Source organism: Octopus bimaculoides, chromosome 9 (assembly GCF_046866305.1).
Source record: "Octopus bimaculoides isolate indiv1 chromosome 9, ASM4686630v1, whole genome shotgun sequence".
Classification (NCBI taxonomy): domain Eukaryota; kingdom Metazoa; phylum Mollusca; class Cephalopoda; order Octopoda; family Octopodidae; genus Octopus; species Octopus bimaculoides.
In genome coordinates, this window is record NC_142936.1 from 44,146,161 (window position 1) to 44,161,540 (window position 15,380).

Sequence of the window (15,380 nt, forward strand, 5' to 3'; positions counted from 1 at the left end):
GGTTAGGGTTACGGATTTAGGGTCAGGGTTAGGGTTAATGTTGGACAATCCTGCGGGTGTTAATCTGAAAAATTACAGAAATGTGAAAAGTACCGACCCTGCCATCTATTATAACTTTTGTTGTTCTGTTTAATATATACATAGATTATGCCTCCAAAGAAGAGAGTTTGCTGGGGAAAGAAAGCAGCTGGTTTAAAATGACAGCAACAGACTGCAGCAATTCACCACATTCCAGAAGCTACTTTGAACATAATGCAAAATGGTGCATGAACATCTTCTGCTCAATCTGATAGAATTCTGGCAAAACGGTGTAGCAACAGATCGCCAGCAAGAGCTTCATCACAAATTGCCGTCCTAGCTCCTGCTAAAAGGGATTACCCTTCTATATATAGTCAGGGCAGCGCAAAAAGTTGTTTTGCCCAAGCATTTCTATAGCCAATTAGACGAATGAAATTTACGTACACTTAATAATGTTACGCAAAACAGCCTTCAGACTTTCCCTATTAATTTCATTGTCTTTTGAATTATGAACATATTTACATCATAAAGGTTTTTTCGTTGTAATGTTTTGTTTTTTAGTTGATTTTCACCTAGCAAGACTTATCGTAGATGGCATAATAAGTCACACCCGAACAACGTCGGGTTATACTGCTAGTCTATAATAAACTACTTATATGAGAGATGTTTGTTTACAACTAGTGTGATGTTGAGACACACACACAAAGCACTTTTGTGAAAACATACCTAATCCATGGGGGAAATATTGCTGCACTTCAAAACAGGTGAAGGTTGGCAACAAGAAAGGGATCCAGTCACAAAATCTGCCTCAGCCAATTCTGTCTGACCCACGCAAGCATGGAAAAGTGGACGTTAATATAATGATCATTCTTTTACTTCATTTTCCATGCTGGTGCTAGCATGGATATGTCACAATATATGGAACACATACATCTCTTAGCTAATGAAGTTTTTGATGATAACAATAACTCTAAGCTTAAAAAGTCATAAAGTTGGCTAAATCTAAACATCTATTGTTTTACACTTGTAATTCTAATTTTCTGGTTCTGTTCATTTTATCAGATACAAAATAGGTGGTTTGGTGTGGCAATAAGGTTGCTTCACAATCACATGGTTCCAGGCTCAGACCCACTACATGGCACCTTGGGCAAGTGATTTCTATAGCGTCAGGCCAACCAAAGCCTTGGAAGTGAATGTGATAGACTGAAACTGAAAGAAGCCTGTCATCTATATATACAAAACTGAGAATGTGTGTCTGTCTGTATGTATGTGTGAATCCCTAAAACTCAAAAACTACCCAACCGATTTCATTCAAATTTTACACATGCATTACTTAGGGTCCATGGAGTGTCATGCACAAAAAAAATTTCAACTTCTTACCTAATGCAGGCCTGGACCAATCTTTTAGACTGGTTTAGTATTACATGTCAAAAGTGAATATTGTTTCACTTTTATTCTTTCACTTAATTCTACAGTCCAATGACTGAAACTATATATATATATATATATATATATATATGTATATTCTTTGTCATTATGACTGCAACCATGCTGGAGCACCGCCTTTAGTCATACAAATTGACCCCAGGACTAATTCTTTGTAAGCCTAGTACTCATTCTATCAGTCTCGTTTCCCAAACTGCTAAGTTTTGAGAACATAAACACACCAACATCAGTTGTCAAGCGATGGTGAGGAGACAAACACAGACACACAAATGCATACATGGAGAGAGAGAGAGAGAGATAGAAAGAGAGAGAGAGATACAGATAGAGAGACAGATAGAGACACAGATAGATAGAGAGAGAGAAAGGGAGATAGATTGAGAGAGAGACAGACAGACAGACAGACAGACAGACAGACAGACAGACAGACAGACAGACAGACAGACATATATATATATATATATATAGAGAGAGAGAGAGAGAGAGAGAAAGAGAAAGAGAAAGAGAGAGAGAGAGAGAGAGAGAGAGAAAGAGAGAGAGAGAGAAAGAGAGAGAGAGAGAGAGAGAGAGAGAGATAGACCCAAGCAATTTAACCCGTCCGTCAGTCCAGTGTCCCATGATGGAGATGCTATTCGATGGCATGGGCCTGCCTCCCTAGGTGCCAAACCGCAAGCCCACTGACTTTTCAGAGTTAATTTTTGCTCCCATTACCGCTTTGGATCCTTTTAGTGTCATGCCGACCAGGTTGATATGCCTGTGGCTCAACATTAAGATAGTGACGTCTGTGTATGCAGACACACCCCTCCCACTTCGCATCCTTCATGTTTGGTATTAAAGTGTTGGTCAAGGGACAACCTCTGCTAGCATGTTGGACACAATACCATTTCTATGTGCTTCTTCTAATTTCTTAACTAGGTTTCCCTCCAACTAATTTCAATTTATTGCTAGAGCCTAACTATACCTAACCAATTATACTTTAATTGCTTTCTTTAGGGCATACCAACATCTATTATAATCAGATAGATATCATCATCATCATCATATATATATATACTCTTTACTCTTTTACTTGTTTCAGTCATTTGATTGCGGCCATGCTGGAGCATCGCCTTTAGTCGAGCAAATCGACCCTAGGACTTATTCTTTGTAAGCCTAGTACTTATTCTATCAGCATCAGTTATCAAGTGATGTTGGGGGGTACAAACACAGACACACAAACATATACATACACATATATATACATACATATATACGACGGGCTTCTTTTCAGTTTCCGTCTACCAAATCCACTCACAAGGCTTTGGTCGGCCCAAGGCTATAGTAGAAGACACTTGCCCAAGGTACCACGCAGTGGGACTGAACCCAGAACCATGTCGTTGGTAAGCAAGCTACTTACCACACAGCCACTCCTGCGCCTATATATATACATATATATATATATATATATATATACATATCATCATCATCATCATCATCATCGTTTAACGTCCGCTTTCCATGCTAGCATGGGTTGGACGATTTGACTGAGGACTGGTGAAACCGGATGGCAACACCAGGCTCCAGTCTGATTTGGCAGAGTTTCTACAGCTGGATGCCCTTCCTAACGCCAACCACTCAGAGAGTGTAGTGGGTGCTTTTACGTGTCACCCGCACGAAAACGGCCACGCTCGAAATGGTGTCTTTTATGTGCCACCCGCACAAGCCAGTCCAGGGGCACTGGCAACGATCTCGCTCGAAAATCCTACAGGAGCCAGTCAGGCGGTACTGGCAACGGCCACGCTCAAAATGGTGCATCTCATGTGCCACCCGCACAAGAACCAGTCCAGGGGCACTGGCAACGATCTTACTTGGCTTGCCGGGTCTTCTCACGCACAGCACATTTATATATATATATATATATATATTTTTTTTTTTTGAAACAAGGAAGATTTAGTCAAAAGTAGACTCTTTCAGATAAGTCTATGCTACCAATTTGATAGGGAAACAAAAAAACATGATCAATGAAAACAAAAATCATGAAACAGATTTTATACATGCAAAAAAAATTAAATATCACAGTTCCTAAAGCTTTGAAAGAATCTGTATAATTGTATGCTTTATCATTAGATAACTATCAAGTCCTTTGTATCCTCCACATAGGAAGGATACAAAGTCAACTGAGAAACAAATGGTGTCACATAGATTTTAAAACTGAAAATACTAGCAAGAGAACTTCAAAAAAGAGAACTTCAAAACCACAGTCAGCAGATTAGAGTTAAAGTGAACTAAAAACCAGCTTTTAAACAAGACTGCATCAGAAATATTCTTACAATTCATTTCCATTTTAGGACCTGCAATAGAAATACTGAAATCTGTATTTTTTTTTTTTTTTTTTTTTACACACTTGCCAATGTCATACACATACAATAAGATTCAATCATATTGGCCTGAAGAATTCTTCAAGTTACTGTTACCAGTTGGAAAATTTTAATTCCTAGCCTCATTTATTTTTGTTGTCTATGTATATAGAAAGATAATATTTTTGAAAAAAAAAAAAAAAAAAAAAAAACGACCAATATGTCAGAAATATCAAATGTCAAAAGTTTCTCAAGTAAACAGTGAGAATGATCTTTTGAAAGTTCTAGCCTTGTCTAACAAGTTGGACAATCATGTAATTTTCAGTCATGTTTATAACACTATGTTTCTTACTAAATCCATAATAGCAAGTGTTAAATTTCTGTATATCACATGCAGCATGTGATATACAAAAAGGAGGTAAACTTGTTTAAAAGGGGGTAGAAACTAGTAGTTTGGCAGTAACTTTTAATATCTGAATAGTAGTTCTTTTAATAGAATCATACCAAACATAAAGTAATAATTTCACTGTCTTGATATCTTTCCATATAGAATCTTTAAAGGTTTACCAACCACAAAACCTAAAACCTTGATGAATAAAAAGGTGGATGAAGCTTTACAAATGAAGAGGTGGGGGGCTTGAATTCAAAACATTTTTAATTCCCTTTGAGATCAAATAATATCTAAGGTATTACTTTCTACAGTTTCCCATTGACTGGGTTGACATTTTGCCTAGGGTAAAACATAAGTGACTTACTTAGAATGAGAATCAGAAAGGATGCAAATGAGAAGGGAAGGAGAAGGTATCAGTATGGAAAACTCCCTGGCTTTGGAGGCTTTCTTTCATAGAATGTCATGTTAACTAAATACTGACTGCTTTGCTTACCAGAACAAGATAAATCTAATTATTAAAGGAACCTACGCTGGAGTAAAGATTTTGTCAATAAATGAGCCAGTGGAAATGTTCACAGAAGATGGGCTTGAGGCAAATGCCTTGTATGTAATGATATTGTGAGTAACTAATTTGCTCCATCACATATCCTTGATGCTGCAGCAGAAGTAGGGGTTACTGCATCCATGAAATGAAATAAGACCCCGAAATAACCGTAATATGGTAAATTATATTTTTCGTCTTTGAAGACTTTGTGACATTGGTATAGGAAACGGGGGTTGATTGCTGACAATGAAATTCAATTTTGTTAGGATACCCACCCCGTCTCACTACAGTATCAAACAAAGATCTGAAAGATATCAGGCTGTTCCAGTAAACCAGCCTTGCAAATCACCTGCAGAACTGTTATGAGCAATTTAGGTTCTCTCAAAACTTTAGAAGACCTGTGTCTCCTGGTGTGATATGTAATTTAAGAAGTGTGAATACCACTTTATTTTGGCGATTTATTTACTCATTTCTTTTTCTTGTTTTGATCTCTTTTACTATTTTTTTATAGACTCTGTAAACTGCAAGCATTTTTGATAAGGTTTGCAATAATTGTGTTTACAAACAATTTCTTTTACCGTTTATCTTTCATAGCTAACAATTAAAGCCTATTTATGTAAAAGCTTAATCAAATTTAAATCAAACTATTTTTCAACTAATTCAAGCAGTTTTGAAAAATAGTTTAACTGAATACTAGCCACTAATTCTTCTAGGTAATCATGAATGAGTTGTCTGTAAGCATGTGTGTTTGGTTGCACAAACTAAAAACTGATAAGCATTGTTTATCTTAGTTAGCCACAGGTAACTGTCTGAATCCACTAAAAATGAAAGTGTGTGTGTGTGTGTGTGTGTGTGTGTGTGTGTGTGTGTGTGTGTGTGTGTGTGTGTGTGTGTGTGTGTGTGTGTGTGTGTGTGTGTGTGTGTGTGTGTGTGTGTGTGTGTGTGTGTGTGTGTGTGTGTGTGTGTGTGTGTGTGTGTGTGTGTGTGTGTGTGCATACGCACATACAGTATCAATACTAACAAATGCAAATTCCTGCATTCACATGGCTTCTTGGTTTGTATACTAAGTCCTCGGGGGCAGGGGTCTACCATCACAAAAAACACATTTGGAATCGAAGTAACCCTAGAAGAGTATCTATGCTACTTTAGTGCACCTACATGGAGCACTAATTCAAATAACCCCAAGCAAAATGCAAACTAAGTATAAACAATGGAAGACAAGCAGTGAGAAAAATTAACATTTTTTGAATTAGTGTAAGACTGATATTGATCAAATTCATACCCCATTGAAGAAAGCTATGAAACAGGAATAGTTTTCTCTTTTGGGCCTATTCAAGAAGAAAAAGCTTTTTATATCATGAGCCAACTAAATTTTTGTTTCAAACTTTTTCTTTGAAGCCAAATTAGAATTTTAAAAATGGTAAAAATTTCCATTTTCATTGAACAACAAATAGAAAAGTTATATTAATATTTTAGACAGGAAGGTGGCAAAAAAAAAAAGTTCATAAGTGAGGAGAAACAACATATAGGAAAAAAAAAAAAAATGGCCAGGATAACAAAAACCTGTGGATTCTTGTAAAAAGTTGGGAACATAATGGTAAAATTTTGACTCAATACGATCACAAAAAGTTTTAGACTGGAGAAATCACTAGAACTGAACAGTACTAAGGCTCCAGAATATTGGATGGAGTTTTTTTAAATTTTTACATGATAAATTGTATTTATGCAAATATAGAATTATTGATGGCATCTCCTCTCTCTCTCTCTCTCTGTATGTATGTATGTATGTATGTATGTGTATGTATGTATATATATATATATACACACACACACACACACACACACTGCCATCCCATTTCTTTCCTAAAAATGTGTATCTTTCAAAAAATTCACCAGGTGAGGAGTGACAGTTATGTAGTTATGCCATATTAACATTTTTGATTTCACTGAGTTTAAAAAAAAAAAAAACGGTACTACTTAAGGAGAGTGGACCCGACACTCGCACCTGCACTAGTCAGTAGATGGACTCACACACATGCACAAGTCAGTGGCACCCACGATGAAGAACACTCCACATGTAAATTATAAATGGGAGTGGGTGTTGTAGACTCCTATTATACTCTTAAATCTGCTTTTTGCATTTTTTCAGTAACATTCAACTGAGTTGGTATGTACTTTAAATACTGGATCCACAAAGTTTTCTTTCTGATTCACTTTGAAATGGGATTACTGTGGTTCAACATCCCATTGTATCCACTCCAACAATTAAAATGGATAGTTGCTCCTGGTTTTATACACTTTCTGATAAGGGAAAGCAGACTTTCAGAAGAACGATCATTCACAAACACTAAAAGTACTATTTTGTCCTGTACTGTTTGTTTGCCTATCTATCTATCTATTTATCTATCTCTCTCTATCTATCTAAGAAAGAAAGAAAGATAAACAGATACATAGATTAGACACAGACAGACAGACATATAGATTAGACAGACAAATAGATAGATAGATACATTAGACAGACAGACAGACAGATACATTAGACAGACAGACAGACAGATACATTAGACAGACAGACAGACAGATACATTAGACAGACAGACAGACAGATACATTAGACAGACAGACAGACAGATACATTAGACAGACAGACAGACAGATACATTAGACAGACAGACAGACAGATACATTAGACAGACAGACAGACAGATACATTAGACAGACAGACAGACAGATACATTACACAGACAGACAGACAGATACATTACACAGACAGACAGACAGATACATTACACAGACAGACAGACAGATACATTACACAGACAGACAGACAGATACATTAGACAGACAGACAGACAGATACATTAGACAGACAGACAGACAGATACATTAGACAGACAGACAGACAGATACATTACACAGACAGACAGACAGATACATTAGACAGACAGACAGACAGATACATTCAGACAGACAGACAGATACATTCAGACAGACAGATAGATAGATACATTAGACCGACAGATGAACAGATAGATTAGACAGACAGACAAATAGATAGATAGATAGATTAGACAGACAGACAGATACATTAGACAGACAGACAGACACATTAGACAGACAGATAGATACATTAGACAGACAGATAGATACATTAGACAGACAGATAGATACATTAGACAGACAGATAGATAGATACATTAGACAGACAGATAGATACATTAGACAGACAGATAGATACATTAGACAGACAGATAGATACATTAGACAGACAGATAGATACATTAGACAGACAGATAGATACATTAGACCGACAGATAGATACATTAGACCGACAGATAGATACATTAGACCGACAGACAAACAGATCCCCTCCCCCCATTAACAGTTTACACATTTATACATGTGGAGGCTTATTTTTTTTTACCGCGGTTGCCACGGACTTGCGCGTTCGTCTCCTGACTAGCGCGTGTGCGCGTCGGGTCCACTCTTCTTAAGCAGTACAAAAAAAACTTTCATTTTAAAAGCACGTGGAGAGAAGAAAAGAATCGAGGGAGAGAAATAACTTGTGTTGACCGATGGCGGGAATACAAGACTGGTCGAGTCTCTCTTCGTGGCATCGGTTGGCATATTCGTCAACCAAAATTCTAGTTTGAGCACCCCATATAACCCCTCATAACATTTAACCGTTAGTTTTAGCACAACGCACGACCACCTGATACTCTCCATGTTTTCATTTACATGTATTGATCTTTTCAATATTTTTCTCCCCGTAAACACATTTAATGGAATGATGATCCACTTAAGGGGGCATTTCTGAGATTTAAGCAAAAAATTCAGACTGTCCGTATTTTAAACTGATTTTTTTTTTAAATCGAAAAATAGTGGGAATTTTTAGGATTTATAGAGAGACATAAAAATTTAGGACTGAAGCAGTTTCGCACCTCTCCTTGAAAAATGCATTCTTTTTTATAAGTTTTTTCAGATTCCTACGTTTTAGATGTCGGAGATAACGAATATGCAAAAAAAGAAAAATTAACCCCACCACCACTACTCCCCCCTCCCATCTAAAATTTTGAACTTTTTCGAAAATATTTTCCCCTATGTTTTAGATGATGGAAAGAAACAACAGTAACACCGTCTTCTAATTATTAAATATTAATGTTTGTTTCTCATAAAATGGTGTATATTTAATTTATATTATATTATTTACGATTATTTAAGGCAAACACAAAACGCAAATTATTTTCACTTCAATGTTTTTGTTTGTATTTAATTCCGATTTGCATATGTTCGTCAATTCGAGACGGTCTTTAAAGTAAGCAAAATCAAATATTTAAATTGGGGGGGGGGAATTAAATTTTTTTTTTTGCATATTCGTAATATCCGACAAAACGTAGGAATCCGAAAAAAAAAAAGCTTTTTTAAATGCATTTTTCAAGGAGAGGTGAGAAACTGCATTAGCCCAAAAATGTTTTTAAAACTTTTTTAATTGTATGAATTCCCATGTATTAAGAAGTTATGAGGGGTTAAGATGAGGTGATAAACCAGGTTTCTGAATGCCACGATGTTAAGACATTTTCAATCTGCATGTCATATATTATCAATAATTGAGTGAGATTATTTGTTTCATCGTCTTCCATTGATTATGATATTGAAAAGTTTGCTTTTTTTTTCACATATATGTAATGTTAAATTATACAAGTCATGTACACTCAGTTAATCGATTTAAAATATATTGGTAAAATATTTTTATTACTTTATAGTATTTAAATGAAATGTGACTTTTCCAGGGAAAAGCATGCATTTGTTTAAATTAAAAGAATTCAATTAGAAATAACATTAAAACATAAATTAATGAAAGATGCAGAAATGATTTCTAAAAGTTAATTGATAAGAGGCAACGAGTAAGGGATATTTCCTCGTTTTCTTTTTATCACGATGCGGCCCGCCAAATTGACCCATTCTTGCCCACGTGTTTAAGCTCGTTTTGCAACGACGTGGTTTGGTGTTCCGTCTCATTGCGCGGCACCTTGGACAGGTGTCTTCTATTATCGCCTTAAACTTACTAATGCTTTGTGAATAAATTTGATAGACGAAAACTGCGAGGAAGCTTGTCGTAAATTATATATAACGTTGCTATTATGTTAATAGGTATTTATTTTTGTTTGCAATAGCCGGTTCTTTTGGTCAAACTATCGTGTCTCCAGTTGCTTCTGATGCCCAGATATCAATCGTCAAAGTGTACTACAACGGTTTTGTTATGTGTATGTCTGTGTTACCTCTCTAATCTCTCGACAACCGGTGTTGATTTGTTTACGTCCCTATAACTGGTTCGACAAAAACTAAACCCGTTCCAGCATGGCCACAGTCCAATAACAAAAATTATAAAGAATACAAATATTGAGGGCTATTATTAATTTAACCATTGGTGCACATTGGGATTAGATACTGAGAGAAAACCGCTGTAACTTTTTTATTTTTTTCATTTTGGCGATGTTCGCTTTCGATAATGTGTTCTACATATCACGGTCATGCGATTCCCCCTATAAAATTTTTTGCCCCCCCCCTCCAAATTTTTTTTTTTTTGGCGACTTTCATTTTTGATATGGTGTTCTACATGTCCAGGTCGTACGAATAGCCCCATCGGAACTTAGATGTGAAAATGAACGGCTTACATTTATATTGAAACAGCAAAAGGATCACAGCATGTGGAGTGCCCACCACGAAACTTGATATGCTAGACTAGAAATAACAGCTAAACGCGGACAATCCAAATGGTGGAGATGGAGTATATGTAATCTGGGTATACCCCCCACTTTTAAATTTTTTTTTTTTTTTTACGGAATCCTGTTTCAGATCATGGAGAAACCGATTCTGAAAAAAAATTTTCAAAATTTCGATTCTCCCCCACCCCACCCCGGTTTTTATATAGATCCACAGGGTAAACCTAACCCTAACACTAGTTTTGTGAGATTTGGCTGTTATTTCTAGCATGTAAATAGCCTGCTTGGTGGGGGAGGTTGAAATTTTTCAAAATTTTTTTTTTCAGAATCGGAATCTCCATAGCCTAAAACGTGGGATTCCGTAAAAAAAAATTAATAAATAAGAGGGGGAAAGGTTCAGAGTACATATAGTCCATCTGTACATATGGAGTTTTTACGTTTATAACTATTGAACTCCATTTCTATTGTTATTGAAAAATATGTACCATTAATTGCCAACGCAGACCACTTTATTTCCTAATATCCTCTTGTTTCACGCAAGAAAGGCTCTGTTAAATACAAGAAGCAGCCAAATTTCCCTCAAATTAACACAAACAGTTAGAAAAAAAAAGACGAATGCATAGATTCTCGCTTTGCTGACCCGAGTTCGTTCTTAAAATGCTGACGGTAACAAAGTTTATGGTGAGACGTGTGGAAAGATTGAAATACTCAACGAATAAATACTTCAGTAATTTAAAATGTCAACAAGTCAGGGAAATGTTATTAGAGTGACATCAGGTGTTTGAACCGTCTGTTTATGTGCCTCTACTAAGTAATAACAAGCGGCGTTTTTTGTTTTCTTTTTTTTATACTCCCACTTGAAGATAGAAAGATAGACACAGGATTAGCTTATCGAATCGGTATTATTTGATTGTGAAAATTTATCATCGAATCTCTACGTAAACAGCAACCTCTGCTCCAAAGTTAATTCACTGTTGTTTAAAAAACAACATACCTCAGAATTTTTGTAGGCATTCGGGAGATTCCACACTTCACAGTCTAAAGTTATGAGGGTGCTAGTAATTAACTAAAGTTGTTCACCATTTTATAGTATTTTTTTTTTTTATAAATACAAAAAACAACATACTTTAGAAATTTTAGAAACATTCGGGGATATCTGCACGTTGTTGCTGGTGTCCCTACCGTTTTGTACCGGCATTCGTTGTTTACATACAGATTCGAAAACTTTTCGGTTTTCCATATATATATATATATATATATATATATATATTGCCCTAACTCTTCGAAACTTAGTTTTAGAATGGCGGCAGCTGATGAAGGAAATGTTCTCTATGTGGCCTGTGTGTTTTCTGTACTTTGTTTATCATTTTGTCCACGTTTTTTTTTGCAACGATATACTCATTATTTGTATTATATATAGGTACTACTAAAGCAGCGCGGACCCGAACACGTATTCATATGTTGAGAGCGTACAAACATCAAAAATGTGATGTATCTATACTTGTCTCTACATGTATTCTTATAACATACATTCGTGAATGTTTAGAACAAACATAAAAAGTAACAACGAACTTTTGTTTTCCTGTCATTAAATTATTCATAACTATTACTTCCGTCTTTACATGCATTTATCGGATAAATATAAGGATACACATAGACATATATATATTTACACACATCGTAAGGATACTTACATATATGTGCCATATACGTATGTATTAGGTTATGGACATGTATACAAGCTCTATGAAAAAAACTACGTGATATTGAATCTATAAGGTATGTCGTATATATAAATGTGTGTGTATAATGTAAAATGTCTACGACGGCAAGGATGAATGTAACTGATATAATAAATAGTTTTATCTCCCAAAAAATTGACAACCACTGTCTGAACAGCTGAGTGAGATGGGGTCTGTTTTAGTTCCAACCTAATTTCAGCGTAACCCACATAGGTTTATTTATTTTCTTAAAGACTATTTTCGTCCCAGAAGTTTCCGCTAGAAATAACAACAAAATCTCTCTTTAAGTCAAACCTTACCGTCTTTAACAAAAAAAAAAAAAAAAAAAAAAGTGGGGTGGTATATTGGACCATGTAATTTTTTTTTACGGTTAACAAGTTTGTATTCGTTAGTTACATAAATATTACGAAGAATAAAAGGAAAAAGAAACAAATAAAATAAGAATGACATTTTAGTAAAAAGATGCAAAATGTCAGAAAGGAAAATGTAGAACTTACTTGAGGGTTATAAATTGGAGCATTATTATTGCTGGAAAAATCTCGGTATTGTTGGTTCCCTGTCTTCGACATGGTTTCACACGAATACAACCAAAATAATCCCACACTTTATATTGTGTTATTAATGTCAGGAGGACAACTTCGATACGAGTTGTTTTCTCTGTTATATATAGGTATATATCGAATGATTAATAACAATGGTTTATAATACTAAATATTTTCCTGTTACAAAAATGTGAGGAAAAATTGAAATTCGGGTTTCTTAATATATTAACAAGCAAAGTAAAAATTAATTAGTTGTATGGTTGTTAATCCTGAATAAGACGAACAAAACTGTTGAGTGTTAAAGTTAAATAAAATATAGGAAGTAAAAAAAAAAGGTACCAGACGTCTGGAGAATCAATGAAGAGTGAAAGGTAATAAAACTACATATCAACAGATATGGAACTAGAAATGAGTGTGTATGTAACGTTCATATGTCTATATGTGTGTATAGACACGTGGGTACTTTTGTCTATGTGTACAGGGAAAGAGATACAGGTTGACTGAGTATCAAAGGCAACATTAAGGTTAAACGTCTTTTATAGGGCCTTCCTCGCTTGTCATTACTTTCATTTTTACATGAGATGACATGTGTGTTGAAGGAAATGGTTAAATAACTATATTGATAAACAGGCTCGAATATTATGTTTTGCTATCATTTGGTTCTCCGTATATTTCATATCTATACATGATGTTGTACACTATTGAAAGAACGATATATAAATCAAATAAAACTATGAGCTGTCCATCAAAATGTCGTCTGCAAAACTGTTGATGCATTTAACTATCTTGTGGTGAAGTGATTACTGCAGAGTTATCTGCTCTTGTTTCATTAACACACACACACACACACACACACACACATAGAAATTTCAAATGTGTTTATCCAAACAGCTCTTTCTTCCTCTCTTTCTATTTTGTCTTCCACTTTCACTCCTGACATTCAAGTAGTTTCTGCGTAGTTCTGATAACCGTCGCCACAGAGTTACCTGCTCTTTATTTCAAAATATCACACGTGTCCACATTTCAGACATACTTTATTCTCTTTTCTCTCTCTCAATCTTATTGTTCCTCTCTCTCTCCTTACCTCTCATACTTTATTTTATCTATCTTTGTCATTCTTTCCTTTATTTCAATCTATCGCTCTCTCTTTCCTTGAACTATTTCTTGCGTATTTCTGAACTTCGCTTGCAAAACTATCTGCCCTTCATACCACTAACACATTCTTTCTATCATTGTTTTACTCTTCATCACTAAGAAATTCATCTCTTCTTTCTTTTTTCTCCAGCTGTCTCTCTCTCTCTCTCTCTCTCCAAATTCCTGTATGTCAACCTTCACCTTGGGGACACGTAATTTTATAGGAATATATGCTGCGATTGATTGTATCGACAAATGCCCTCCCCATAAAAATTATCTTCTAAATATAGGACTTCAATTTATATTACTATAATAATTATTCATATTATGTAACTCATACTTCGAAATTTTGCTACGTGTGTGACTTATTGAAAGTATGAAACGGGAAGGAAAATAAAGTAATTCTTAATGTTTCATTCAGTTCAATCGAGGTAGAAAGAGGAAGAATTGGTTCACTCGTGGAGAGTAAGATTCTGGGAAGATAATGTTTATAGGGGACATGGGTCAATAGTGTATTTTGGTTGAGGAGTGGCTGTGATGAAAAGGGTTTTGGGATGGAGCTATTGTTAAAGAGATAGTTAGGTACAGGAGGGGGTTGGAGTGAGCGTTCTAAGAATTTAAAGTAGGCCATAAATTTACGAAATTGACTTGGTGGGGGTCGGCAAAAATAGCCTTGAACTTATTTCAATGCAAAGGAAATTCTCAAGTTTTCACCTCACTTTCCCGCACCTCCGCCAACACGTCACCCCTACAGATATATTCCTGTACACACACACATACCATATGTATGTGTGTTTGTATTTATTAGGAACAAGCGTGGCTTTGTGATGAAAAGCTTGCTTCCTACCCACATGGTTCCAGGTTCAGTCTCATTGAATGTTTTATGTACCTTTCAGTTCTTACACATTCTCTGTGATGCTGGTCGGTACCATAACATAGTTACAAGGTCATGTGGTTGTGTTCCATTCACCAGACAATTTAAGGACAGGAAACCTCGTGGGTTCCAACCAGGAACATACTGTTCATTCTCGATACATCCGTAAAGAATATTTTTAAACAATTGTGTGATTTTAAATAACAATAAAAATTATAAACGCGAAATAACGATTACTCAGTATATCCCTTTTACTCTTTTACTTGTTTCAGTCATTTGACTGTGGCCATGCTGGAGCACCACTTCAGTAGAGCAAATCGATCCCAGGACTTATACTTTGTAAGCCTAGTACTTATTCTATCGGTTCTCTTTTGCCGAACCGTTAAGTTACGGGGACGTAAACACACCACCATCGGTTGTCAAGCGATGCTGCGGGGACACACACACACACATACATACATATATATATATATATATATATATATATATATACACATATACGACGGGCTTCTTTCAGTTTCCGTCTCCCAAATCTACTCACAAGGCTTTGTCGGCCCGAGGCTATAGTAGAAGACACTTGCCCAAAGTGCCACGCAGTGGGACTGAACCCAGAACCATGTGGTTGGTAAGCTA

The 15,380-nt window shown here is 35.7% G+C and overlaps 1 protein-coding gene across 1 annotated transcript in view; it reads right to left on the reverse strand.

The window, feature by feature from the left end:
• Nucleotides 1–13,700, reverse strand: part of LOC149134072 (uncharacterized) — a 52,037-nt gene extending 38,337 nt beyond the window's left edge. The window contains exon 1 of the mRNA XM_089357487.1: nucleotides 12,695–13,700. Within this exon, the coding sequence (XP_089213613.1) occupies nucleotides 12,695–12,766 (72 nt within the window). The 5' untranslated portion in view covers nucleotides 12,767–13,700. The remainder of the gene's footprint in view (nucleotides 1–12,694) is intronic.
• Nucleotides 13,701–15,380: the final 1,680 nt, after the last annotated feature.